We start from the raw sequence: 27,331 nt of genomic DNA, 5'->3' as shown, positions 1-27,331 counted from the left end.
AGAGTTTCATTGAACAAAAGCTATCACACAGAGTGCTCTGGATGCAACTTTGACTTTGTTAGAAGAGAAGATTATTGTACATAAAAGAAAGTATACAATGTTGCGCCTTGTTTCATTTTTGCCTGCAATATGTCCACTCCCAGGAGTGATTAGAAAGTGTTACATTTTTGTATTTTTTTAGATCACCTCTGACAACAAACAGCAACATCACATAATGATAATGACTGAAACATACTTTCCTTCAGGTTCAATAAATCTGTGTTTGACTTAATGAACTGAACAAGACAAGTCAATGCATTTTTCTACAATATTCTATTTTTTAGAGGTACGTATAGCGCGTGATGTATGTTTTCAAGGCCTTGCTTGTTTTGAATATGTCGTCAAACAGGTCGGTATTCGCGGTTTGCATATCCACGCACTTTTTAGTCACTTTTCCAATGCATTTCAATGGGCGACAACGCTATTTGCGGGCCCACCCGAGCCCTATTGCCTGCGAATTGCGAGGGTCGACTGCACTGAAGCGTCTATTTTCACACGGATGTGAGGATAAGTGATTCGGGAAATGGATGCCTGGATGTTGTTTCGTATGAACTCTCGCCAAAAAATGTTCGCTTTTACAACATTGTTATGGCGCCCCCACGTGGCGCTCTCTGCAACTCCCACTCCTTCCCGTCCCGGAAGACAGCACTGTGGAAATGAACATAAAGAGTGATGGAAATGGCGTCAGTCACGGTCCGTGGCTGTGCTCTGTGCACGGTCACTTTGCTCAACTTTGGCTTCGTCTTCATATCCGGCGCGGATTTTATTCGCTTTCTATCATTCCGAGCTATTTACCATAACATCACCGGAGACACGATACTGTGCCAAGGTAAGTTTTCTGTTAGTGTCGCTTGCAAGCTATCGTAAACTTTTACGGGTGAAACGTCGTCGTGGTGGACGCGTGCACGATTAGTTTTTGCACGTCTGTGCCGATCGTGCGTTATTACAACTTACGAATTGTTGAAATTGGTTATGGTAGTAGTCAATTTCGTAAAGTATATCACATATACGCCCGGCTAGCTCAGTCGGTAGAGCATGAGACTCTTAATCTCAGGGTCGTGGGTTCGAGCCCCACGTTGGGCGAAATGTTTTGTCTATCTGTCATTGTTACGCCCATGAGTTTTTAATGTTGGTCGACGTCTATCAATTCGACTAATTATATATATATATATAACACACATACACACACACACAGTATATAAAACACGAATGGACTTAAAAGACACCAGTTATTGGAACATTAAAAGCAATGATGTGACAGTGAGGTGGGTGAGTGAGGGTGATATAATGTTGCCTTAAAAAATATTGCGACCTTTATAGTACTGTACAAGTTGTTTTCTTACTGTTTGATTTTCAGCACAGTATTCACACACACTGGGTTGCGTATTTCAGGCTCCACTTAAACAAAACACTCTTCTTTTGTTTTATTGTTTAGCTACAGCGCTGCTCTCGTGTTTTTTTTGTGCATAAACTGCTTGACCACATGCTTAGGTTTGATCTTTTTCTTTTTTTTTTAAATCCGTTTACTCACCATACAAGACTCCATACCATGGTCAGAGGCACTACGGGACAGCTCTGTCCTCAAGTCTCTGGGCGTGGATGTGACTCTGCTGGCTCTCTTCACCTTGCAACACAGTCTGCTCGCATGGCCACCTGTCAAACAGGCCTGTCAGTCCATCCTGGGCTCCCTGAACAGAACCACATACTGCTTCACCACCGCACTGACTCTCCAGGTACCGCAGCACACGCCAGATGACAACTGGGAGCCTTGGTAGTCATTTTGCAAAGTTCTCCTCTTTCCACTGGTTAGATCCTGATGCATTCTTGGCAGCCTGTAACTGGCGCCCCCTGTCTGTGGTCAGTGCGCCAAGCACCTTGGAGTGTCTGGTTCCCTCTGCTCTGTTTCACGGTGCACTTCTTCTGCTGGGCCATCATCTGCACCATCCTCATGATGTTTGACTACCCAGAATTGTTGGGCATTAAGCAGGTAAACTAAGATTAGATTTTTTTTTTTTTGCAAATTCCGCTTGATTCATTTTTGCCACGCTATCTCTTCTTGCATAGGTGTATTACCAGTGTTTAGGCCTGGGGGACCCCTTGTCCTACAAGTCGTCTCAAGCTCAACGCTTCCTCTCTCACTTCCGCCATCCGGTGTGCCTGGAGCTAGGCGTTGTGTTGTGGCTCCTGCCGGCTTTATCCCTGGACAGGCTGCTGCTGGCATTAACGTTGTCAGTCTACCTGGCGCTGGCACACCCGCTGGACAAACAGGATTTAGCTTTCGTTTGCGACCATCTTAGCCGCAAGGTGCAGCTCTTTACGGAGCCGTACTGGGTCAAAGGCCCAACCCCCAGCCTGGACAGCAATCACAAGGACAAGTGAAATAATTATGCTGCTGTGAGCTGAAGCCAATGTAACACAAAACAGTCTTAAAACTGACTGGTTTACTGGACTTGGAAGACCCTCCGTGACCTTTTTGCACCTTCTTGATGTATTAGTCAATTTGCGCTTTCACCAAAGGAGGGTCCGGTTCTAAAATATGAACCATTCTTTTTTTTTTTCCTTTTCAGTATTAGTGGATTATTTCATGTTGGTTGGCTAATGGCGGATGTGATTAATTGGCTGTCATTAACTCATTCAGTACCAGCCAAGTCTGAAAAGACGTTTAAAAACGTCTTTGGGAGTGAATGAGTTAAAAAAAATTTTTTTTAAATCTTTTTGTTATTTTTCCTTCAAAACCTTGACCCAAATTCAAATTCAACCTTGAATTGTATTATGAAAATAAACATACTTTGGAACCCACAGATGTGTGTCATGTACATTGAGCACATTAAGGATCACCGGAAGAAATTTGATTTTGTCAGGTTTTCGCATTAAAATAAAATCAACTGCATCAGATACATTTTTAAAGTAGACTACACGTCTACTTAAAAATAAAATGAGTATTTTTTGCAAAAACTCTCATAGATATTAACAACGGAATTGTTTGGCTCCAATCCTGATCTTGATTCTTTCTGCCAGTTACTCCTTCAGCTCTGCCCCCCCCTCGACCTCCTCCATCCTTGATCTCCTCCAATTAGGCAAAGGGATGAGGCGTGTGTGTGTGTGTGTGTGTGTGTGTGTGTGTGTGTGTGTATGTGTGTGTGAAGTGGGGATGGGGAGGTTAGAGCCCGGGCAGACGGCCGTGCTCTTTAAACGCCTTTCTTAGGTCCCACAATATGGTGCTTGCCACTTAACTCTTCTGATGGACTTGAACGTAATTATCGGATTAGCGTCCTGGTGCTTTGGACCAGAAAATATTTACTGCACTCCAATGATGGTGCCGTGCTCTGGCACTTCGTTGGTTCTGAGTGGAACCAAAAAGTACGACTGACTGTTTATTTATATATTTTTTGGCGGGGCAGGGGTGGTGTTTTTTTTTTTTTTTTGGGGTGATCCTGCAGAGATGTATTTGTTTGGAGAAGCAAAGTGGATCCAGCAATAGTCGGCCGAAGACAAAGCAAGATTTTTGTAAGTATCTTTAATATGGGAACTAAAAGAGAAATGTGTTGTTATGGTGACAATTTGACTCTGTATGCAGATGGACAGTCAGGTGTTAGGAACCTGTCAAATAATTAGCCGCAATGTTTCATTACGCCTACGAGAACATTATGATCACTTGCACAATGTAATAAAAAAAAGTGTAAATTAGAAGTGAGCATAATTGTCTTTGATTGGGCTGATTTTATTACTTATTATTTTTGTTATGCACATCAGTTGTCCTAACATCTTGTTAGATTGTTTAAGTGTGACGTCATAGCATTGCGATTGGTTGGCATAAAAGGGAAATGGTACAAACAATTATATTGGAGTGATGGTAATTTATTCATTATGATGTTCAGAACCTACTGGTTCGCACGTCAACATCGCAGTTCCGACTTGCTTGCGTGGGTCTTTTCTGGGTACTGCAGCTTCCCCTCCACATGTTCAAAACAATCGTGAATGATTGTCAATATTTGCCCTTCCATTGATTGGCAATCAGGGTTTACCTCACCTCTCGTGGAGACTCAACTGAGGCCTTATGAAGTCAAGTGCTCTAGAAAAGAAAAGGATGAATAGATTTATATGCTGTCGACTGTACCTTAAAGGTCAATCTTGATTCCTATTAGTAATTCTGTCTATTTGCCATGATAACAAGTATGCAAATTTAAAAAAAAACCCTAGATAAAATAACGTACTTTTGTACCACGCTGCTAACATAAATAATCTCATCTTGATGGTGAAGAAGTGACTTAACTGAATTAAACTTCTCCTTTCTGCACCCCAGTCACAGAGTCCAGGACACGCACCCGTTTCGGCGAAAAAAAAACAAAAAACAAAAAAAACAGCCGCTCTTCTTGTTATGTCTGTCTCCTCTCTTCCGGAATGGAAGCAACTCCTGTTGGAGAGAAAGAGAAGAGAGGAAGAGGAGCGAGGAAGGCGAGAAAAAGAAGAAGAGGAGAAGTTTGCCAGCATGCCAGCCTGGAAGCGAGGGATCATCCAGCGGAGGAAGGCAAAACAGGAAATCCTGGTCGACCGCGAGAAGGAGCGAGACATCGCTGTCCTGCCGGTGGAAGCTCAACCTCCCTCGGATGTATTCAGTGATCCAGAGAACGCTGGAACTGTCAGTCAGGCAAATGAACCATCACTCAGTCCAGATCCAAGCCAATGGATGGATGTAGACCTTAAATCAGTGAGTCAGGTCTCTGTGGAAACCATAGTTCCGCTTCATGAAAACCCATTTATACGCACGCAGAGTCTGTGGAAGAAGGTCAAGGAAGGGGATGTGGGCTACCCTGAGAGGGGCAATGAGTTGGAGGTAAAAGAGCGGGAAAAGGACAAACTACCCCTAAGGGGTCATGACGGGGAGAGCGGAAGAGGAAGAAATATCGAACATAAAATTGAGAGATTTCGAGATTTGAGTGAAGGACGAGACAAGGAGAGGAGCAGAGACAGGAGTCAAGGGAGAGAGAATAACGGGGAGATTTGGGAAAAAGGCACATCAGTTAAAGATGTGAAAGAATTCCCAAAGGAGGAAAATGAAAGAGATTCAGCTAATTCATTTACCCCCCTCGTCCCTTGTCTTCGAACCATCCGTGCGGACAATATCATCATCATCGAACAGAACCGCAGAAGCAGTGATGAGATCAGAACAAAATGGAGGGAGACGGAAATGGAGCGGCCTGAGGAGGACTTGCAAGGAAAGAGGGGCATGAAGATGGACCTCAGGGAGATCCTGGCAGGGGGAGCGAGCGTGACCGAGATCCGAGCTTCGGATGTTCTGATCATCAAGCCCACGGCGAGCATCGAGGAGCGGTCTTCGGGCGCGGGAGGAGTCAAAAACGCTGGGAGAGAGGACGGCGTTAAGTGCACCTCGGATGCAAAGCGGGAGCACTTGACCACGGAACTCAGGACTGAAATGTCGCGGGTGAGGGAAAAAGAGAGCTCCAAAGAAAAAGAAAGATCATGCGGCCAGGCCACGGTGATTAAGGATAATAGAAAGAACAGCTTGGACGACAATGTGTTTTATGAAAGGGGAGGGAGAGTGAGCCAGCTGCTCACTAAATTTGGGGAGCTCCGTAAGCCTCCATCCAGATCGAAAAGCTCCGATAATTTCCTTAGGCCCGGGAGGAGGAAAAATTCAAGGGAAAATGATGACGGGGGGTCATCCGATGGGAGAAACGTGCCGCTCAAAGGTGTGCCAAAACGCTCATTCAGCTTCTCTGATAGGGTCGTCTGTCCGAAGGAAAATGGCTTGGACCCAGATGGGTACTTTGAAAGGAAACCACGTGAGAGGATATATTCAGACAGGAGCGGGGCAGGATTAGGGAAGGAAATACCAGCAAAGTGCAAAATGGGCTGTGTGCGACTCTTCGACAAAGACAAGTTTGGAAATCTTAAGGATGGGCAATTTAGAAACAAAGATCAGACTGATGCAATACAGAAAAGAAATGAGACTGGGATGGGATTCCAAAACAGAACCGAAGTCAAGAATTTAGACCCCGTTGAAAGGAGGGCCACGGGCATGGCAAGTGAGGAAGATCGAGAAGGTTTTGCAATGGCATCTTTAAAAAGCGCAGAGGGGATTTCGTTTGCTAGAAGGATACCAATAAGGCAAGATGGCAAGGCGCGGATGGCCGAAAAAGAGTCGCGGAGACTCCCGGAGAAAGCTTTTAAATGGGATATCACTTCAGAGAAAGATTCTGACCCGGGAGGATATTCCGAAGGACAACTTTGTGGCAAAACGGATGCATTCGAGAAAACGGAGGCTTTTACAGGCCCATGCGCTGCACAGAGTTGCTGTCGGCTGGAATCAGACCAGGCAGAGGGCTCCGGTCTGCTCAGTACTGTTGCAGACAGAGGGGCGGACTGGGACGTTTTGTCCCATCACACGGAAGAACTTATCAGTAAAATAGAAAAAATTGTGGACGCAACCGATTACAACAACGAGAAAGGGGATCCTGTAGGATCCTATAGGATCGAGTGCAAGCAAGGGGCACGTCATGAGATGGCTGCTTATGATGAAACCCCCAGATCTCCAAAAGGCATCCCTCCTTTGGGGAACCCTCCAGGGCCCCTGGAGATCCAGATCCCTAGGACCGTGTTTTATGTTGCGGAGGAGATGGCGAGAAAGAAGACCACGGGTCGAAGCAAGGAAGGTAAAGACTCCGGAGACGGGCAAGGAGTTGAGAGGAGAGATAGTTGGAGGATTGGCAAGCCCTTGAGCCGCATTGAATCCCTTCGAGAGAAAATTAGACAAAAAGAGCAGGAGAGATTAAGTCAGAAGAAGGCGCAGGGCGTGAACGGGGATGAAAATAAATGCATTTCTGGTGCACGGACAGAAGGGGACACCTGTGAGGAGAGGGGGACTGAAAAGGAGAAAGGATGGGAATCCGTACCTCCTTTGCAGAAGAGGACGACTGCAACACAGAGTAGTGAAGCAGACACGGCGGTGCAGACATCCGGGCCTGTGTTTGACATCACGCAGGAAGTCGATGTGTTGAAAAACTGCCCTCCGCTTCCTGTTTCTGTCCTCGACTCACCCACTGTTGGTGAAGAGGAAGTAGGTAGCGCCTTCGCCAATGCTCCCTCGGAAAACTGCGGCAAATTATTCCTTCAAGCAACTGACGATGAGCGTGACACTTTGAAACATGCGGAAGAGCAAGTGACACAACACGGGACCCAACACCATCGTGGGGAAAGAGAACGAGAGCGAAGCGACACGGAGGACCCCGAGAAGGAAGTCGAGGGTTACACACCATCCATTGATCCAGCGCAAGCTCCCTCACCCTCGCCGCCGCATCCCAACTCCCTCGCAGCGATGAGCCGGATCTACAATTTGGAGACGGTGGGCTCGAGGTCGGGCTTGTGTTTGAGAGAGAGGAATGTGGACGTTTCATCGGTACATCTTATTAAGGTGAAGCCCCTCCTCACGTCAGATGCACAAAAGGGGGATGGTAAAGTGTTCTCGGGAGAAGATGCCGGTGGGCTGAAGACCATGCCACTTCCAATTGAGCAGTTTCGTCTCAAAGAGCAGGAAGTGCTGCAGTCCCAACATGTTGCCTCAACATCAAACACTTTTTTCAAAGAAGCAAAAGGACCCCAAAGCAAAGGATTCAGAAAGCATCAAGCTGAGGAGATGGTCAAAGAAACACCAGAAATTAACCCCAAAGTGTGTCCCCGACGGATTTTTTCGCCAACATCTCTTCTTAAACAACCAAACCCAATTAATACCTCGCAACTCAGGAGCCAATCGCCGGACAAATCGCTGAAGCCCTCTGACTGCGCACCGACTCCAGCCTCCTCGCCGTGTCCTCCATCTCCTGCTGCCTCTCCATCGCCGTCGCCGACATTCTTCTCCATTCGCAGTGCCTCGGGGGGTCACGTGAAGAGAGGGGCCACCATTACAATCACCCCCAAAAAGCCCACCGCAACGGGAAGAACAACCGGATCTATAACGCCGTCCAACCCAGCTGCATGCGCCAATACAAAAATACCCCAGCTGACCCAACAAAACCAGACAACCTCGGCTGCGGCCGAGCCCGCGAAGAAGAAATATCCGTCAGTGGAAGAAATTGAAGTGATTGGCGGATATCAGAACCTGGAGAAGTCATGTCTCGTTAGAAGCAAAGGGACTCCGAAAAGGGTAAGTGTGGAGTACAGTGAAACTGCTCTACAACGAAATCATGTTTGCAGCAAGAATTTTTTCGCAACAGTGGGTTTTTCACTCTAGCAAATTTGATCTCAGATGTAAATACACACACACACACACACGTGTACACGCACACACAAACATATGTGTACTCTTTATTTTTATTCCATTAGTGCATAAGTATGAGTATACACTTATTTGACACTTCATGTAGTCATTGTAGAAAGAAAAAAAGGGAAAGAAATTGCGAAATTTACAATCAGCATTCACTTTCACTGATAATTTCTTGGATAATGTCTTATTTTGCTTCCTCCGTCTTTCATTTTGATCACTTTTACCCTCTCTTCCAGCGTCAGAGCTCTTCTTGTCTTAGCTGCTTGACATCCAAATGTCCGTTTTGTAGCAATTTTAGCAATGCAACGTTCTTGCTGCGTCTGAAACTAACAATAACAAATACTTCCTGGATTACTGCCCATGTGTAAACCATTGTGGTGGCTGCTGTTGCCGTTTCCGAACGAAGCAGTAGAGGTCGCTGTTGCATCAGACTTCGTTTTAGTGAATCTCATCGCGAGGCAAGAGCAGAGAAAAAGATTTTGTATCACGCAACAGGGTTTTTTTTTCGTTGTATGGGGGGCAGGAGAGTGGGAATGGTGTTAATGAATGAAGATTTTTTCACACTAGGGGGTATTTTTTTTACCCATGTAGATTTTGTTGTAGAGGAGTTTCTCAGTAATTGCTATTGCTAAAACGATGGCGCCTCATTTGCTCTGAAACAGTCATGCTGAGGCAGTAAAAAGTCAGTAAAAAGCGCCGTAAACTATTTCAGGTAGGAAAAAAATCTCAAGGGCAACTGTGTTGTATGGCCAACATCTACTGTCATTGGTCATGTCATATATTATGTATTTTATACGTGACCCGGATGGGATCATCAGGATGAATTTGAGACAGGGGAAACCACATTTTGCGTCACCTGCCTTGTCTTGTCTCTTTTTGTTGAGTGGAATCTCCTTTCACTGGGAGAACATCCCTCTTGATTGAAAGGCCCAAACACAGAGACAGACTTAAGCTGGTTAAAGCCTTATCAAGCACGGCATCATGATTCTTAGCCACCAAACCCACTCTGAGATCTGCTTTTGCCACTTTGCTCGCTTTGTAATAGTGAACCGTGAACCTATTAAATGACAGCAATGTCGACGGTACGAAACGCCCAGGAAATGATGTTGATCACTGATAATCCATGTTTTACATGCTGTTTCTAAATAACTCCTGCATGTTTGCCAACTCCTCTATCTGAAGAAATTTTCTACTCTCCAAATGACATCATATCATACAATACTGTGTTTTAAAATCAACCAGTATTTTATCAGCCACTCAGCCACAGCGTTATTCCTTTTTAAGTCCTGCCTTCCAACACGATTAAAACGTAACATGGTCAGCAATCAGCGGAACACCAAAGAAGACCCTCCACGCCTGCCCAGTAGCACAGAGTGCCTGGCATGTCGATATTCACGTTTTTCCTTGCGGTTTTTACTATTTAGTTTCAGGCTTCAAAATCAGTTCAACTCAACTCAACAGGTGTAGCCAACTTCTTGTCTCGTGTCAGCTGAGATAGGCTCCAGCTAACTCATGACTCTCATGAGGACAAGCGGTACTGAAAATACATAAATACATGCAGTCTGTTGCTTCTGTATGGTTGTGATTTATTAAAGCTACATTTCATGCTTTACAAAAAAAATGGCCGAACCAGAACTAATGTCATTTGAAATGACAGTAACTAATAACATTAGCTGTAATATTAGCATTATATCAACATGCTAATGCTAACTAATAATGTGTTTCATATTGGAAAGTTGCCCAACACTGGTAATGATAGAGTGAACATTTGAAAGGCCACAATGTTGAGCTCTTCCTCCCTCCTGCCTGTCAAGCAAATTCTTGTTTTTGCAAATTGAAGGTCTTTCAAGTCCATGCTAGGCAACGCTGGTGTTTACCGCAATCGAGCGGTGTTCAACGGTTTGACTTTTGTTCAATCAAATTAAAACCAGTGCATGTCTGGGCAAAAAAAAAAAAAACTTTACAAGTATTTGCCCTGTGTGTAGACTTCTTTCGCAGACTTCTTCCTCTTTCCCTTGCACCGATGTTCCTGTTCAGCTTTCCTATATAAATCTTTCTTTGTATATTTTTTACCGTTGCAATGGTGTCCTTGAACTGTGCAAAGGAATTCCAGTAGAGGTGCTCATGTCAAGGAGTTGAAAGCCCATCATATCTGTAGCTCGGTGCGTCATTATGAGTTGGAAAATAAAGATGTGAATTGCTAAAACAGAAACGGAGCCTCAGTTCCTCATTCAAACCTCACTTCTCTTTATTATTTTACTGAACTATAGAGAATACTAGACAGCTACAAAAAGAGGTGGGGCAAGTTTCTATGACCTCAAACAGTAATGCAGATGCACTATGATAGGCGTTATAAATTGTGCGACAATAGGCCGGGTGCGAGTACTCAGCATGTCCATAAGTACGACAACAAAAGTAACCCTTGTCAACACAGAATGAGACAAAGTCGCTCCGTATCAGATTTTGCCTGTTACGCCCTTGCCTTTGGGAAAATGGTTGCGTGCACTATAGATTCGATTAATAATTTCACTGAGATACTTTTATTTTCTTGCATGACAATTACTTCGGGTAAAATATTACTGAAAACAGTGTTTCCCAAACTTTTACTGAGCAAAATACAGCACACCTATTTTGTGGTCACACCACAAAACAGCCCCCTCCCTCAAAAATGGCAACTTGTTTTGCCCAAAACTAGCTTAGCTTGTATTGAAAATGGAAGACAAGAACAAAGCTGTTTTACTACGAAGCAACATTCCAACATACTTTCTGTTTTTGCAAATTGCAATCTCTTTAGCCGGTGATAGTAAAGCTACTGTACGTTGAGACTGGCTCACACATGCCTGATGGGCTTTGTATACTTTAACTCAGGCTTAACCTCTCTGAACTATGGCGTCAAGTCACAGCAGGGTGTGACGGGTTGGTCCTCTCCGATTCTTGCTTTTTCTCCTCTTCATGCTTCTCACACTCTATCAGTCTTTGTTTTACTGACAGGATTTTGAAAATAATATTGCCTTTTGCGGGTGTCGGTTTCAACACTGACCTGACTGTTTCTGTCAAGACCCTCTGCTGTTTTGGTGAAAGGTTAATAAGGTTGAGGGTGCTGGGATAAGCTTCCTTTGCCTCACTATGATTCGTCCTGCCATGCTAATGCACAGCTATTATCCTTAGGCCCTTGCAGACAGTCTCAGGGGAAGATGGAAAGGTAAACCTGTCTGTCCAAACTCTGCAGTGTAATACCCTGTTGTGATAAGTCATTTTTGTTTTTTTTTCCCAACCTAGAATACTTGCCTTTTTGAATGTCAAGGATTACAGCGGTATTGCAGTTTTACCTCACTTGCATAGAGCAACCATATGCATTTTTTTTGGGGCAAGTCAAGGAGAATAGGTTAAAAAAAGAAATCTGCGAAAATGGTAAATAAAGACATTTACTTTGTACCTTTCTGTGTTAACAGGGGAAGGTGTGTTTCAATGAGGACCGACTCGAGCAAGTGTGCGAGTATCCTTCCGAGACCTCCATGTTTGTTTCCACCCCCTACCCCCATGAAACTGGGAGGACCGAGACACCGCAGGGAGAAGAGTCACAGGATGAAGAAGGGGAAGCGGATGGAGAGGTCGTGTCCAAATGCTCAAGAAATTTGGGGACTGCATTGGGACGGGGTCTAAGAGTGGGTCAGTGTCACCCCCTTCTCAAAAAACATAAGGTGTAATCACAGATTTGTCATTTTTGGGCTTTTAAGAGAGAACCAATATTTGCATCTGCGATTAGCCCAGTTGTGATCTTTAGCTAGCAAGCTATGCCTACACCCAGAAAATGCATCTTCCCTTCCTATAGTCCGCTTGTGTGGCCACTTTAGAGCGCCTCGTTGTCGGCTGTGAGTGTGCGTGTGTCATTGAGAGAAATGCTGGAAAGTCAGGAGGTATGCGGTGAAAGAAATTCTACCTCCGTGTCTAAAAATGAAAAGTAGAGTGATATAAAGTACTGTAAGGGTGATACTATTCTGTGATATACTATTCTGAAACTGAACATTATTTCCCTCCCATCCCCCTTATCTTTTCCAGATGAGTCGTGCCCTTGGTAGACGCCACTCACCTCGCCAAAATGCCCGTGCGAAGCAATCAGGCTTTCGGAGGTTATTGAATGTTCCATTCGATCATTTGAAATGAGTCATCTCAGTCTGTGTAGTGATGATGTACAGTTTGTTTCCTGCTGTGGATAGCAGCGGTTTATATTTAGCTTTATTTTTCAGGGGACAAATGTGAATGTATGGCACATAATGTCAAGGTCTTAGTTCACCAGCTGCTTTTGGTGCTCTGTGGCAAAAGATCACTTGTCTATGCAAAAAATGAAAATGGTTTTATTCTGTAGTTAATATATTTGATAGGATTTCAATTTCTGATATGAAGTCAGTCAATCAGTGATGTTTATCTCATCTGAGTGCCTTGTGCCTGCTTGATATAGTGAACCCGCACACATGGTATGAAGATCAGTTGACATGTTTTTATTTGTGGCTATTCTTTAAATGAAAAGAAGTGAGGGAGTGTTATTTTAATATTTTGTCACAGGGAAGTGGCAAAAACTAAGAAAGAAGGCAACAGCAGATTTGCGTGGCTGTGTATTATTTACACCTACAGTATTTAGTACTTTTTGTTTGTAAATGAACATGTTTGACGGGAGTAACATGCATAAAGTCTGGACAGAAACTGCACAAATGAGTTTTTATTTTTTGAAACGGCTTGCTTGAAAAAAATTGAATAAATATTTAAAACCTTTTTTCTGTTGTTCTTTTCATTTTGTGCATGTGCGTGTGTGTGTGTGTGTGTGTGCGCGCACGTCTTTGGTCGTGCTCCCTCAAAAGCGAAATGCTGCAATCTTCAATAACTTAAGTAAAGGAGTTCAATCAGTAATACTACTTTTTACAGACAGCTTTAACACGAGTACATGCACTTTCCTGTAAGTAGATGGTTAAAGCTGTCCATTTTGTGTGTGGAACACGTCATTGTTGTGTTCTTCCTTCTTCCGGCGAAACAGCGACACGTAACGGAATAACGAGGTACTGCAACTAGTTTTCATATCTCCGTTTACGGAAACCACTTTTGACGTCAACACGTGCGCAGACTTGCCCCGAGACTTCACTTTGGTACGTGAGGCTTTGCTTGTACACTCCTGAAATCACACCGACGCCGAGAGGGTAGGTCCGGCGTTGTTCTTTCTCTCTGCGTTTTCAACTGGACTCTACTTGATCGATGAAGACTCTCTTGCACATCCTCGATGGAGCACGGCTCACTTTTTAATCATCGGAACCCTCAACGACTGTGCTAAAGGGTGCGAGGGGCGGATCTGTAGGCCGAGGACTTTTTACGTTTTTGCTTCATGTGCTGAATACCTCCGACAGATGCAAAGGCGGCTGCAGGCTTGATTTGGAAGAAACATGATTTCCAGCAAAATCCAAGCGGGGGCGTGCAGACTATGGCTCACGCGTGTAAGTCTTTATACAGACGCGTGTGCAAGTCTTTGTGTGTCTGTGAATGGTGTGTGTTTTAACAAAGTCGGGACAAATGGGTTTGTAAATAAAGTTTTGAATGTGAACGCAAACTTTTTTTCTTTGGGGTGGGGGGATAAATACACCACTTAGAATTGATTTGATTCTAATTTAGGACAAGCACAATCTTTTTTTAAAAGCAAATCTTTTTTGAAAAATCGTTTATTTTGGTGTTTCCTCTTTTACGATCAACCAACTTTTAAAATTAAAAAAAGTAACATAAAAATGATCAGTATTGAATTGTGATTTTTCTTTTTATAATAAATAAATATTTTTATCTTATTAAATGTCAATTTTTCAGAATCAGAATCATCTTTATTGGCCAAGTATGTACAACACACAAGGAATTTGTCTCCGGTATAACACGCTGCACTAGTATCATCGTAAACAACAAAATCATTGAACCATTTTAGAGTAACCAGTAGTTATTTGACTACATAACCAATTATTTAACAGAAAAACGTATTTTATATTTAAAACCAATTAATCAAACACGTACAATAGAGAAATATAACATGAATGAATAAATGTTAGTTACGCCATTTTTAAATAAATGAATGCCGCAAATGGAGGCAAGAGGACCGGTCTAAATATAAACATGTGGCTTATCCGATCATGTCGTTTGATTGTCATTCAGCCAAGTTTGAGGTGCTTTTGTTTTGACGACCTTACTGCTGGGCGTACACAACAACTACCACAAAGTCATTCAAATATATAAAATGAAACACCGATTCATAACATGTACAGAATGATCAAACGGCAACTAATAAAATTCATATTACAATTAGTTTGACTCAATTGTGAATGGCGGGGGGGAAAAACAACGGTAAAACTTCTCACTTCTCTTTCAGGTGACATCCAGGCAGGAGCTGAGCATGTCCACCATGGTGCCCCCGCAGCCGGTGCCCCCCCTGAATCAGACCCTACAGGCCTACATGAGAGGCTTGGAGCCCCTCATACCCCCCGAGGAGCTCGCACACACCCGCCGAGTGATGCGCGAGTTTGCCAAGCGTGGTGGTCTGGGTGCGGAGCTTCAGAGGGGCTTGGAAAAGAGGGCCAGAAACACAGAGAACTGGGTGCGTGATTTTCAGCTGGATCTCACTGGGGAAGCATGACACATGCTGTCGATTGATGTGTCGGTGAAGCACGGAGAATGCTGCAATTTGAATATGCCAACGCCGCGGCTTACCCCCTTTCAGGCACCCAGTAATCTGACAACATGATAAGGTGTCCACTGTAGTGACCGCTGTCCCTCACTATGGGCGCTAAACAAAACAAAGTTGCATCAACCCGTTGCGCTTTTCGATAACGGGTACGCACCGCGATGGTACAAAATGGGACAATTTACAAGGGTTTGAAACAGCTGCGTTTATGTGTATGTTCCCTGTAGATCACAGACTGGTGGGTGCAGTGGGCCTACTTGGAAAGTCGACTGCCGCTGCCCGTGCACTCCAACCCGGCCATATCTCTCCCCAGACGAGATTACAATGGCTGGAGGAGCCAACTCGTGTGAGTAAACACGAACTGCACTCAACGCTGCTTTAGACAACTGAATAAAAAGTAGGTCATAATTGAAGGTAGTCGTCTTGTGTAAACTAATCATAAACTATGTTTCCTTTCAGGTTTGCTTCCAAGGTGATTGTAGCGGTGCTTGAATTCAAGGCCAAACTTGACGCGTGAGTCTTATCCGTGAAATGAGCGAATGATGCCGCTTCGTGTTTTGAACGGTTTGATGAGCTGACGTTGATTCATATTTCCAACGGGTAGTGAACGACACTCGGGCTTGCGGTAATCCTCTAATCAACGCGTAATCTGTCGCATTGCTATTTGTGTGCGCTGACCTTCGGCCCTGCTTTTGTAATAGTATCCCTGCCGCAAATACTTTGGTTTTGAAAAGCTCGGCGGGAATATGAGCTCTTTGTTTTAGGAAAACAAGTCATTTGGGGACACGTTTATTTGGTCAACCCGGCTCTCATCGTTTGCAAACGTGAACGCTTATACACGCTCAGCCTGGGGATAAAGCCATTGTGTAGCGATGTGCATAATATTTCAGTACGGGTCATTTATTGGGAGCTGTTGATTGATTAGCGTCTTGATGCAATTTGGGTAAAACGATTTGGCTGCATAACAATACCGTCTATTAAAACAAATTGTTTTTGTTTGAAATGTGATCGTGTATGAAAGCAAATGTCTGCTTTCCCAAATACGTTAAGGATTGGTGCTTGGCATTTAATGTTACTTCAATGATTGGAATGAATGGCAGATTTGATTATTTATTTCTAAAAACAACTTCAGTGATATGATATACTTGGAATGGAAAAATAAAAACTTTGGGGAATGATTATCGTAAAAATCAAACGACCGATTTGTGTTTGTGTCTTAAGTGGCCGGCTGCCCTTGGAGTACATGCGAGGCAGGCCTCTGTGCATGGCGCTCTATCCGCTGCTCTTCTCTTCCTGCCGCATCCCGGGGCCCAAGCACGATTACGTCGCTCACTACGGCACCTCCCGACGATCGCCAACGCACATCACCGTAGTCAGGAACTACCAGGTCAGCAAAGCTGAGCTTACTATTTTTCCTGCTGATTTATGCCACATAACGCTGTTATGCCGAATAAATATTGAAAAGTCGCTACAAATGCCAAGACGAAAAAAAATCATGTCGGAAAAGATGCAAACTTTTGCCGTCTAGTTTTTCCAGCTGGAGTTGTACAACAGCGACGGGTCCCGTCTGACCGAGAGCCAGATTCACGGGCAGCTGCTGCGGATCAGGTCTCAGTCCTGGAAGACGGACAAGGAGCCGATGGGCATCCTGACAAGCGAGCATCGCCATACATGGGGCCAGGCGTACAACCGCCTGCAGAGAGGTAGAAAATATGACCGGGCAGACCTTGTAGGATGCCACCAAATTTTGCCATGCAACTTGTTTGCACTTGTCTGGATTTTTTTTTTTTTTTCAATTTTCCCCATTTTATCAGTTATCGATGTGCAATACAAACGTAGTGAAAACGAATGGACGATGACAATGAATTTTAAATTGTGAAATGGTGAGAAGAAGTTGTGGAGACGGTACCACACATGAAGCTATCCTTCACAATTTCAATATGCTAAATTTCCGAATATTTTTTTTCTTCCTTTTTTGTGACTCCCTATTTAACTTCATCTTATCTACTTGGCTCTTTGTCCTTTTTATACTCTTGTCTCACCCCAGATAAATTGAACCGGGAATCAGTGCAGGCCATCGAGAGAGGACTTTTCTCGCTATGTCTGGATTCTCCGGTTATGAGGATATCGGATGAAAAGTATGTCCACATACACACACGCCAAGTGGTAAATTCCCAATTCTTCCCCCCACCCCCGAGAAACCCAACACCTAGATGCTTATGCGTCTGGTGTTTACCACCATGGCAACATGCAGTATGCCATCATTAGCAATGGAAAGACTGCCCGAAATAAAATTCTGCAAGCACTTTGAATATCGTTTGAAGGAATATCCATTCAAGAAGCCGGGAATTTTTTGATTGACAGATACGCCAGCCGCAAAGCGGCCCAGGTCCTGCACGGAGGCGGGACCTTCTCCAACAGTGGCAACCGTTGGTTTGACAAAACTCTACAGGTGAGTGGCCAAGCGGCTCATCTTCGCCAAAGCCAAACGTTGAACGCATCGCTGCTTTGTCGATTTTGTGCAGTTTGTAATCGGCGAGGACGGCTCCTGGGGTCTCCTGTATGAACAAGCCACAGCTGAAGGTCCGCCAATAGCGACCTTGCTGGATTATATCCTTCGCAACTGGTATTGAAGCTGTGTTCTCCTAACATTTTTTTTTCTTAGCTTGATCATTTCTTTGTTAAAATAATAATTATTACTGATGCTATATATAGTGATTTGTGCAAAGTCTGATCCTAAGTCAAAGGCTGCGTGAAACCCATCGGCGCTCTACGACGCAAAAATATCAAAAGGACATGACGTGTATATATACGTCAATGGTAGGCAGTCGTAGTGGGTTGACATATTTATACGTCATGGGAATAAAAGAGTGAATGAATGTACTGTTCATTCTCAGTTATAACGCTTTTTGATATGGAGGAAAAAAATTGTTGATACAAAGTTTCGATTCATACATTTACTCTTTGTGTATGTCGATTTACTCTATCTATGAGCAATCGCTTATTTTACTTTCTGCAGTGAGAATCCGGATCCAACGAGAGCACCACTGGTCCCTCTTCCAATGCCAAAGAAGCTTTACTTCCATATTGACAGAGAAATCAAGCGAGACATCGAGAATGCTAAGCAGAACCTTGATATGTAAGTTGCATAACTCGGAAAACGGTTTTAAGTGTTTGCTGCCGAAGATGATAAGAAAACTTGTCTCACTGCGCATTGCCAACCAGATCTTTTGTTTTGAAATCCAAAGTGACGGCCGCAAATGAAAGCTTGACAAAAAAGACAGCTCTCTTTGGCCCAGTTTTTTTTTCGCCCTCGCCAGCCCTTTGAGACAAATAGCTAACATGTTTACATTTTTTTTGTTTGTTAAAGTTAAATCACTGCTAATTTATAAAAATTCCATTCACCAAAAAAAATAAAAAAATGTCGCTCCAGACTGATCAACGACCTGGATGTGAACGTTTTCAACTTTACGAAGTTTGGCAAAGACCTTCCCAAGCAGCACAAACTGAGTCCCAACTCCTTCATCCAGGTGGCACTGCAGCTGGCGTACTACAGGTAAAGGGAATTGATATTTGAAAAACATTTGCGGACAATTCGGCTGTACACCTCTTCAAACTACAGACACGAAAAACGTTTTTCATGAGTACCTAATAGACAGTAGAAGGGGTTAGCTTGTGCTAGTTTTACAGCTCACGTGAGTGGGCTCGTTGCCTTGACACTCTTCCTCTATTACGGTTAAATCATAAGCAAGAAAAAGTTAAAAGACTGAAAAATAAAGTACATCAGCAGTTTGGTATTCGGAGATGTTTCCCTGTTTGTGTAGAGTTCATGGCGACGTGTGCGCCACCTGCGACATCGCCTCTCAGAGGATGTTTCGGAAAGGAAGGACCGATTACATCCGCTCGCCATCAAGCCAGATGCTTAAATTCATCCTCGCCTTTGTTGATCCGTCCGTGTCGGTGAGCAAACGGGGCTGTTTCATTTCAAACGCTTCTCTTGGGATTGTCATGAGGACATTTTTCACTTCTTTTGTCTTGCGCTGCAGCGTGAAGCAAAGCTCCAGCTGTTGACAGAAGCTATTGACGCTTACTCTGCTCTGACGAACCAGGTAACCAAGCTTTTCAAAAATGTCAATCAATGATTATTCTAATACAGTGATACCCTGACATAAAAGTGCCCTAACTTATGGGGTTTGGAGCCATTATCATTTATGAATGTCATACCACATTCGCCAATCCACTTTAAGCGAGTCATTGTTGAGGTAAAATGGTCCAACACACAAAATGAGAACACTCACACCAACTGACGCTCAGTTACGAGCATGGCCACGGACCAAATTCGACTTTTAGGTCAAGGTTGCACTTCTGCATCTGTGACCAGTAAAATGTCCCTACTTGGACTCTATTGCAGGTACTTAAAGGACACGGCATTGACCGCCACCTGCTGGGGCTCAAGTTACAGGCCATCGAAGAAGGACTGAGCGTGCCTAAAATCTTCATGGATACTGCCTATGGTCTGGCTACTCATTGGAAACTCCGAACGGGGCAGGTGCGGGCATGTTTGTCAAAAGTATTTTCAATTGCTTCCCTTGCGGTTGACAAGTAACCAGTCCAGAGTATACCTCGGCTGCTACAGTACGTGGCTAGCATGACTTATCCAAGTTACCGGGTTGTTATTGTATTTTTGGGGAATGTATAATTATTTAAAGCATAGGAGGTGATAAACCTATGATGACGCGATGGTCACGGTCACTGTCTTTTCCCCCTTAGGTGCCCGCAAACACAGACAGCGTGATGTGTTTCGGTCCTCTGGTCCCTGATGGTTACGCCATATGTTACAACCCACAGTCTGACCACGTCCACTTTTCGATAACTGCCTTCAACTGTTGCGAGGAGACAAATGCAGAAACGCTGGGCGTCGCCGTGAGGGAGACGCTGTGCCAACTGCACGAGCTACTGGAGCCTACTGTGTAGGGCTGCGGCAGACTAAGGGCATTCCAGTTTTCACTCCTCATCATCATTCATACAGCAAACTCACAAAAGTGTTTATGAAGGGCTATTGTAGATTTTTTGTGTATATGTCACCTTCACATGTGCACACATTTCACTTTGTGTGAAAAGAAATCATGTCGACACTTTATGAATTAATCATTAATCACCGCCATAGCGTTTGTATATACAGGAAGATTCGCTGTAACCACGTCAATTCAGATTTTGTATGTCATTTGGTGTGGTTGTGAAGGACCAAAATTTGGAAAAGACATGTTGATGGTAACAAATGGTGCTGTTGCTTGAATTAAACTAGTGTGGCCCACTACGTTGGGCATGTTTGTGCACAACTTGCTTATTTGGTTAATAAAGCTCAAGTTATTGCTCATTGATGAGGTGATCGTCGTTTGACCCACAGCCGTGTTGTACGTCATCAAAGTATTTGATGGGAGTTTGGGCCAGGTCTCTCAAATTCTTCTACTAAACTTCCAAATTTTTACAAACTCATCCAACTTAACAGTATTCACAGCAGACTACATAAACGTTGAGCGTCTGATCACAATTGTGGCATGGCGATTATACATCAATCATCTGATCTATCAGTTTCTTGACAAGCTGTACTGCGAATGAATGCTTCATTAAAACGTCAACCAGTAAAACAAAGCCTCTACGACAAATTACATGACAGTTTGTGTACTAAGTATTTAAACCACAACATATTTCGATTAAAAGCTTTAATGCTCTTAAATCGCGGACTTCCGTGCTGGCTGGATCCAAACAGGAAGTGGCGTTTTAGCGTAACGTGACGTGTAAATTTAGACCGGAACAAATAAACAACATTTCGTGCTCGCTGGGCTGCAACCTCGCGGCGTTGTTTACCACCGAGTCGTCGAACTGTAAATTCTGAAGGGATTTTTATTTATTAAAGCATATGTCGGTTGAGAAAAAAAACTATGTAGAAGTCCCGTCGTACTTCTCAGGGCTGAGGGAGCCGGGAATGGAGCGAATTTCAACTTTTATGATGATGATTATTTTGATTATTTTTTAAGACCTCTCAATTTTAATAGCGCACGGATTTATTCCGACTATTTATTGATATGATGAAAGGATTTGTGACCGATTCGATAATCTGGAAAAGGGAAAGTAGCGGCGGGGCAGCCCGCCTCATGTGGCCGCTGCTCGGTGCGTGTCTGTGGGCTGCCGCGGTCGCCTTCAAGCCGGTGATCATCGTGCACGGCTTGTTCGACAGCTCGGGAGATTTTAAGAATCTCCAGCGCTTCATTAACGAGGTGGGTTCTTAAAATGTAATTAAGCGACGATGGTTGACTTATTCTGGTCGGCAGCAATCACCATCTCGATGGGATCAAGAAACTATTCCTGAGAGGAACCATCGCTATTAAAACCCGTGTGCCGCATGCGTGCAAACTTCACATGCCTCGTGGTACAATAATCGATTATCAAATTAATTAATATTTTTATGTCGGAGTCAAATAATCCTTCAGACCTGGTTTAGTTTAAAATTGTCCAAATCCTCTAAACGATGATTTATGTAGTCCTCCGTGAAAGCAGATAGATTATCTTTGTGTTGAATCAAAACATTTGCAACCTGTACTGTACCTGTTTTTCTTTCTTTCTTTTTTTTTTGGCATATTTTCTGACAGGTTTCGGGCCCAAACTAGCCGAATCATAAATAATTTGTGCTTGCGCATTTTCTGTTTTGAGATAATGTACTGTTGTGTTGTCCGTTTAATTGTTTTTTTTAATGGCCAGATTAATCGATTATTTAAAATCATCTTTAGTTAGCCCTATATGCCCTCTTTTAAAAAAACATTTTGTCCTTTCCTCTTTTTTCAGTCTCATCCTGGAACAAATGTGACCGTGATTGACTTGTTTGACCGAGGTTCCAGCCTGCAGCCCATGTGGAAGCAGGTGGAGGGTTTCAAGGCAGCCGTTTATCCCATCATGCAAAACTCTGCGGAAGGAGTCCATTTTATCTGCTACTCTCAGGGTGTGTGTGTGTGTGTGTGTATGTGTGTACAGTATGTCCTAGTCACACATTTACTATTTATTTTAGATGATAAAAGTGGTCGTGGCATGTTCAGTAGTTACGGTATCATTTCTGCAAAAGCTGACCTCTGAATGACAATGCTAGCTGAAAGTGTTCATTTACAAAATGGCTGCCAGTCGTAAAAGCAAGCGTTTGTTTCCATTTAACCACAGGCTGGAATTTCCCACGAAGTCCACATTGACATTTTCTAAAAGGGAAGCTTATCAGGTTTTTACCTCATGTGCTTTTATTTTAGTTATTTTTTTCCCTTACCGTGTTATGATAAAATAAAAGTAAAATAAAGCAGTAAAATGAAAGCAGCATTTTTTTAAAGGGAACATTCCTTTTTTTCTGTTATTCACTTGTATTTTGTTTAAACGTCATCATTGTCAGCTGCAACTCTTACAAAATACAGCAGTTTATATATAGCAACAATAATATTCAGAGGCATATATTCTTTATCCTCTGCAAAAAATAGTTCTGCAGCTTTCTGAGGAGTTCTAGCAGTCCTTAACATTTGTTGTATATATATTTTTTCCATATTGATGCCGTTTTCGTGCGTCTGCCTTCCATTCCTTAAAAGTATGTCAAAGCCCGAGGCATCAATATTGTTGATGTTGTTTCAGGTGGACTGATTTGCAGGGGGATATTGTCCACTTTGCCAAATCACAATGTACATTCATTCATTTCGCTGTCCTCGCCTCAGGCCGGACAATACGGCGGTAAGTTCCTTCTTCCAAACTTGACGCAAATGGTCAGTGGCAAGTTGCTCCTCCAACTCATCCATCAACATCCCACCTTCTGCATTTCTGTTTTCTTAGACACAGACTACTTGAAGTACCTGTTTCCTCAGTTTGTCAAGTCCAACTTGTACCATCTCTGTTATACATCCATAGGACAGCGGGTATCCATCTGCAACTATTGGAATGGTGCGACCCAAACTATAACTACCGTGTACCTGTCTTAACCTTTTGAATGATCGCATGTCAGTCTTTAAATTAAGGCCGAAGAAATAATTGAATTAAAATAGACATCGCAATGTAAAGTGGTACCTCTACTTACAAACGAACGTCTCTTGATTTGAAGTTTTCAAGTTATGAAACGCATCAACAGGAAAATATTGCCTCTAGTTATGAAAGAAATTTCAAGATACGAAAGGTAAAAATACAGTATTGAGTTGCAACTCGCAGCTCCGAGTTTCCTGAACGCAACATACTTATAGCTGCTTTGCCATTGGCTATTACCGAGCATCATCCTGGCATCCCATTGGCTACGAAGGGTTTCGACCATATGTGTGTAGATAGATAAATATGCAGCATCCTCATCATTCAGCTCCCGGGCCATGAGGTGTTCCGATAATTTTACGGAAATGTGAATCACCCAGAAAAAGTTTCACCAGTCGGGTGATCGCTTACTACGCTGATGTTTGCCTTGGGCATTTTCGAAGGATCGTTACAAGCCGACAAAAGCAAACGTCCTTGGATCGGTTCGTGACAAAACACCAGGCAAAAACCACTTCTGAAAGCGAACATGAACTAAAGAGGGCAAAAAACGAGGAGGACGCAGTTGAAAGTTATATGACCATCATTTTTATTCTTTATTCTTTGCTTTTTTTACATTCTGCACAACTCTCATTTATAATGCAATGATCTAATTTGTAACATGTAGTTGTTACATAGTTTAGTTTTATGCTTTGGAAAACATTTGTCTGAATTTTGAGGGTGGCTTAGAACGGATTAGGGCATTTACATAGAAAACGTGTCTCTACTTACAAAATTTTCTAGTTAGGAAATCTCTTCTGGAACCAATTAATCTCGTGAGTAGAGGTACCACTGTAGTAGAATAGTTTTCAAAATGGTTCAGCCCTGCTTTTGAGTGTCTTTCCAAAGACCGTTTGAATGCGGTAGATACATTTGTTGACTCTTTCTGTCCCCAGACCCCCACCACAGGGACATGTACACCAACAGCAGCGATTATCTGGCCCTACTCAACAGCGACAGACCCAATCCAAATTCTACAGGTCAGCGAATTCCTCTTCTTTGAATTCAATCTGAGGTTCAGTAGGTGGAGATCAGATTGCCTGCAAGTGATTTTGACCACGTGACACACATTGAGCAGTAACCACAAAAGTCAGAAACGACAACGTGTCCTTTGGAGATATCGTTTTTTTGGAAACACGCACACAAAATAAAGCTACATGTCTTTTCCATCCCGCAGAATGGAAGAACAACTTCTTAAGACTCAACAAGCTGGTGCTTGTTGGAGGGCCAGATGACGGAGTCATCACTCCCTGGCAGTCCAGGTGAGCTCAATGTTTGGACTAAACTCTTTTCCACACACTACTTCTGCTTTTAACGTCAAAAAGTGTTTTCAGAGAATACTTGTTTCCCCGACCTCTTTGCATGTGGATGAACAGATGACACTCATGTGATGATCACACACACATTCTGTGTTCCGCTTGTCTTTTAGTCAGTTTGGATTCTTCGACGACAATGAGACCGTTGTTGAGATGCAACGACAAGGCGTGAGTAAAATGTTGACACAGTCTGGCCGTCACCGCTTATTTTTCATATTGCGCCATTGCTATTTATTGGATTGTGCTTTGCATGACACTAAAGTGGCAGTCTAATTGTTTTAAAAAACTCAATTTTCTTGATCCAGGTCTATTTAAAGGATATCTTTGGTCTGAAGACGCTAGCGGCTCGTGGCGACCTGATCCTGTGTTCTGTTCCGTACGTCCAACATGTCTGGTGGCACTCAAATGAGACTGTATTTCACGCTTGCATGGAGAAGTGGCTGGTTTAGAGCCAAAACGTCAACATTTTTATGAAATCAGCTCCATGTGGTATTATGGGGGGTCCTCGGAACGCCAATGGGGGTATGTTCCTTCAGCGGCGACGCAATCCAAGTTAAGTTAATCCAAGTCAAGTCCAAGTTAGTCGGACTGCGCCGTGGTCTATCGCTAATCTCTGCTGATCTAGTAGTCAAGTCAAAAACAAATGGAAAAACTAAAACCAAGTACAGCAATAGCCTTGCTGTGCCACGTGACAAAGTATTCTTACACTGCTGAGCAAACAAATTCGAATGCTTTCTCCAAATCCACAAAAGCACATGTAGACTGGTTGGGCTAACTCACATGCACCCACGAAGACCCTGTTAAAAGTCCACTGTTCCACGGCCCGGGACGAAAACCAAATGTTATATTGTAGAGAAAATGTTTGGATTAAAAGAAGGCAAAAAAAGATCAATTCTCAACTAGCGATATAAACAATTCAGAAAAATCAGTAAGTACAGCTGTAACTAAGCCTGTCATCATTGCAAACTGGTTCATTGCATGCTGTTTTTAACCTCAAAATGACATACTGTATATTGTTAGCCTGCCATCATAAACCGAGGCCCCATTGTAGGTGAATCTCAACAGTTCGTAGTCCAATGGCAATCATAATTATGTTGTTTGTAATTTTGAAATATTACATAGTCGTTTAGATTTGGGGTTTTTTTTGGAGGCAAGGAACACGTCAAAAGCACAAACTAACAACCGACACCACCTTTAAAAATTGCAAATGCATTGGTTTACCAGCATCTAAGCTATTCCCTCGAAGCATAATTTATTTGCAGCAACTCCAGAAAGAATTGTTGAGGACATCTGAGAGGGATCATTTCCATGTGTCTGTCGTAATTCTTGGTCACGCACAAAGTGACACAGCAGTGCCTGAGTGACATTCTGTCTTCTTGTGTCATTGCCTTACACCTACTTAACGTTTTTTTTTCTCCTTTTTGGTAAATATTGTGATTTTTTTCTGTTATCTTGTCACTTACTATAGTTATATTATGAGTAGGACTCGTTTTAGTAGATGACGCCTTAAATTTCCCCCTACATGCCTCAGTGTTGTGTGTCTTTATACCATAAGTGCTAATGATCATGCTCAAACAATGGAAGGATAGAGCCTTGAAATGAATAGCCAGAGTGCAGTACAGTATTAAGGAAATGCATACTTGGACACCTCTGTCAGATAGGATTTGCACATTGGCCGTCAATAAGATGATCATCATAGGAACTTTTAGCGTGGGTGGATTTAAAAGGACTTGTATTAGACTTGCTAAAAGGAATTATCAACAGATGAATGAAAGCATGAAAGGGACACATTTTACCGAGAAGGGAACATGGGAAGGTCTGTTTGACGCTTTTAATTGTACGTCATTTTGTTGGAATATTTTGCATTCTTTGTATCATGTACTGTATGCTTGCACAAACTCATTTACATAACTGTTTTGGTTTGAAGGGATGTTATGTTCATCGTCTGCCTCTACAGGTTACAAAGTTGTACTTTTTAGTATTATAAACAGATACAGCTATTTTGACATTGTCCTAAAATGTTGTGTAATCTACTGGAGAGATGTGTTAAACGTCTTTACTCTAAAAGCTTCTAAACATGTGCTTTGAGTGGTCCAATTCTCTCAATGTGTTGGTACACAAATAGTACAGGATTTTAAAAAACGGCCTGAATATTATTTTAGTATATACTGTATTTATGAACGTTATTCTGTATTGTTCTAAACAGCTCAGAGTAGAAGCAGCAGAAAAACATTTTCATGTAACTGGATTCTGACCTGTCAGCTGACTTCCTGTGGATGTTCTTCATGGACATGCTGCTCCAACATCTTGTTCCAACCTCTTTGTTCTGAAATTTGTTCAAAAGGAAAATGCTTGGGAACCAGTAAACGTCCAAGACCTGTAAAGTCATATCACAAAGATGTTTAAGTGTGTTACAATTCCTATTCCCCTTGGTAATTTGTCCTGTAATAAATACACGTCACCTCTGGAAGTTGTCAACCACAGTTCGGCTAAAATCGGCTTTTAATTATTCATTCCGAGTCTTTCCGAACCGACTGCGGCTACCGCAAGTGACGTTTTATTAACCGACCACGACCAGGACACCATAGATATACTTTACAACTTCCACGTGCTACACAACACAGTACATTCAATGGCGAGCGATTTGCCGTGTCGGCAGAATGAACACATGACACTACAGCCATTTTTTCCAACGGCCCAATTCATAATCACCATTATTCGGTGTCATAGGTGCATGCTAATGACTCCTCACCTCGTCCCTGCGCCGGCACTGGTCCCGTACTTCTTTATGTAGAAAGCTGAAGAAACTTTTGCCACATCCTTCACCATTCGTGACACCAACTGTCACTCAACGAATAAATAATTGTTTAATTTCTAAAGCACATGGAGAGCAGACACCAGCATTCTACAGGTGCT

General features: G+C 43.0%; 4 protein-coding genes, 1 long non-coding RNA gene and 1 other non-coding gene across 11 annotated transcripts; 5 read left to right on the top strand and 1 right to left on the bottom strand.

The window, feature by feature from the left end:
* The first annotated feature begins 532 nt into the window (after positions 1–532).
* nrm (nurim) lies at positions 533–2,668 on the top strand. The gene is made up of 4 exons (XM_052072620.1): positions 533–868; positions 1,579–1,772; positions 1,850–2,026; positions 2,104–2,668. The coding sequence occupies exons 1-4, from the start codon at positions 712–714 to the stop codon at positions 2,416–2,418; spliced, it is 843 nt and encodes a 280-aa protein (XP_051928580.1). The 5' UTR covers positions 533–711; the 3' UTR covers positions 2,419–2,668.
* Positions 1,050–1,122, top strand: trnak-cuu (transfer RNA lysine (anticodon CUU)). The gene has a single exon. It is a non-coding gene; the product is annotated as a tRNA-Lys (tRNA).
* On the bottom strand, positions 1,426–27,331 carry LOC127605064 (uncharacterized). 2 transcript variants are annotated; one of them, XR_007963445.1, is made up of 10 exons: positions 27,168–27,331; positions 26,671–26,792; positions 10,394–10,520; positions 7,789–7,926; positions 6,954–7,100; positions 4,313–4,676; positions 4,070–4,111; positions 3,925–3,992; positions 2,113–2,391; positions 1,426–1,998 (listed from the first exon to the last, which is right to left on the bottom strand). It is a non-coding gene; the product is annotated as an uncharacterized LOC127605064 (long non-coding RNA). The 2 variants fall into 2 exon arrangements; XR_007963444.1 differs by lacking the exon at positions 10,394–10,520 and having other exon boundaries at positions 27,168–27,327.
* ppp1r18 (protein phosphatase 1, regulatory subunit 18) lies at positions 5,395–13,091 on the top strand. Of its 3 annotated transcripts, none has more exons than XM_052072531.1 (3): positions 5,395–8,200; positions 11,773–11,931; positions 12,380–13,091. In XM_052072531.1, the coding sequence occupies exons 1-3, from the start codon at positions 5,474–5,476 to the stop codon at positions 12,482–12,484; spliced, it is 2,991 nt and encodes a 996-aa protein (XP_051928491.1). In that variant the 5' UTR covers positions 5,395–5,473; the 3' UTR covers positions 12,485–13,091. The 3 variants fall into 3 exon arrangements, with proteins under 3 accessions (XP_051928491.1, XP_051928493.1, XP_051928490.1); XM_052072533.1 differs by having other exon boundaries at positions 11,773–11,989; XM_052072530.1 differs by having other exon boundaries at positions 11,773–12,021.
* cratb (carnitine O-acetyltransferase b) lies at positions 13,374–20,404 on the top strand. Of its 3 annotated transcripts, none has more exons than XM_052072566.1 (16): positions 13,374–13,509; positions 13,714–13,800; positions 14,712–14,936; positions 15,251–15,369; positions 15,483–15,536; positions 16,245–16,410; positions 16,552–16,726; positions 17,071–17,161; positions 17,388–17,475; positions 17,549–17,649; positions 18,043–18,162; positions 18,457–18,579; positions 18,848–18,983; positions 19,070–19,132; positions 19,435–19,572; positions 19,794–20,404. In XM_052072566.1, exons 2-16 carry the CDS (start codon positions 13,750–13,752, stop codon positions 19,995–19,997), a joined length of 1,854 nt encoding a protein of 617 aa, XP_051928526.1. In that variant the 5' UTR covers positions 13,374–13,509; positions 13,714–13,749; the 3' UTR covers positions 19,998–20,404. The 3 variants fall into 3 exon arrangements, with proteins under 3 accessions (XP_051928526.1, XP_051928525.1, XP_051928524.1); XM_052072565.1 differs by having other exon boundaries at positions 13,402–13,643; XM_052072564.1 differs by having other exon boundaries at positions 13,402–13,800.
* On the top strand, positions 20,821–25,929 carry ppt2b (palmitoyl-protein thioesterase 2b). The gene is made up of 8 exons (XM_052072613.1): positions 20,821–21,301; positions 21,867–22,020; positions 22,686–22,781; positions 22,881–22,988; positions 23,996–24,079; positions 24,277–24,361; positions 24,529–24,583; positions 24,721–25,929. The coding sequence occupies exons 1-8, from the start codon at positions 21,110–21,112 to the stop codon at positions 24,862–24,864; spliced, it is 918 nt and encodes a 305-aa protein (XP_051928573.1). The 5' UTR covers positions 20,821–21,109; the 3' UTR covers positions 24,865–25,929.

The sequence above is a fragment of the Hippocampus zosterae genome, chromosome 7, assembly GCF_025434085.1.
Source record: "Hippocampus zosterae strain Florida chromosome 7, ASM2543408v3, whole genome shotgun sequence".
Lineage (NCBI taxonomy): Eukaryota > Metazoa > Chordata > Actinopteri > Syngnathiformes > Syngnathidae > Hippocampus > Hippocampus zosterae.
Note: the sequence above shows the minus strand (reverse complement) of the source record. Positions and strands in the feature narration are given on the sequence as shown.

What these genes read in the sequence shown, in the direction of transcription:
- ppp1r18 (XM_052072530.1), top strand. Translation starts at nt 5,474, where the DNA reads ATGTCGCGGGTGAGGGAAAAAGAGAGCTCCAAAGAAAAAGAAAGATCA. An exon ending in GCAAAGGGACTCCGAAAAGG is followed by an intron (nt 8,201 to 11,772) that starts GTAAGTGTGGAG and finishes CTGTGTTAACAG; the next exon opens with GGGAAGGTGTGTTTCAATGA. An exon ending in CCCTTCTCAAAAAACATAAG is followed by an intron (nt 12,022 to 12,379) that starts GTGTAATCACAG and finishes TATCTTTTCCAG; the next exon opens with ATGAGTCGTGCCCTTGGTAG.
- nrm (XM_052072620.1), top strand. Translation starts at nt 712, where the DNA reads ATGGAAATGGCGTCAGTCACGGTCCGTGGCTGTGCTCTGTGCACGGTC. An exon ending in CCACCGCACTGACTCTCCAG is followed by an intron (nt 1,773 to 1,849) that starts GTACCGCAGCAC and finishes TCCACTGGTTAG; the next exon opens with ATCCTGATGCATTCTTGGCA. An exon ending in AATTGTTGGGCATTAAGCAG is followed by an intron (nt 2,027 to 2,103) that starts GTAAACTAAGAT and finishes CTTCTTGCATAG; the next exon opens with GTGTATTACCAGTGTTTAGG.
- ppt2b (XM_052072613.1), top strand. Translation starts at nt 21,110, where the DNA reads ATGATGAAAGGATTTGTGACCGATTCGATAATCTGGAAAAGGGAAAGT. An exon ending in TCCAGCGCTTCATTAACGAG is followed by an intron (nt 21,302 to 21,866) that starts GTGGGTTCTTAA and finishes CTCTTTTTTCAG; the next exon opens with TCTCATCCTGGAACAAATGT. An exon ending in TTTTATCTGCTACTCTCAGG is followed by an intron (nt 22,021 to 22,685) that starts GTGTGTGTGTGT and finishes ATGTTGTTTCAG; the next exon opens with GTGGACTGATTTGCAGGGGG.
- cratb (XM_052072566.1), top strand. Translation starts at nt 13,750, where the DNA reads ATGATTTCCAGCAAAATCCAAGCGGGGGCGTGCAGACTATGGCTCACG. An exon ending in CCAGAAACACAGAGAACTGG is followed by an intron (nt 14,937 to 15,250) that starts GTGCGTGATTTT and finishes TGTTCCCTGTAG; the next exon opens with ATCACAGACTGGTGGGTGCA. An exon ending in GGCTGGAGGAGCCAACTCGT is followed by an intron (nt 15,370 to 15,482) that starts GTGAGTAAACAC and finishes GTTTCCTTTCAG; the next exon opens with GTTTGCTTCCAAGGTGATTG.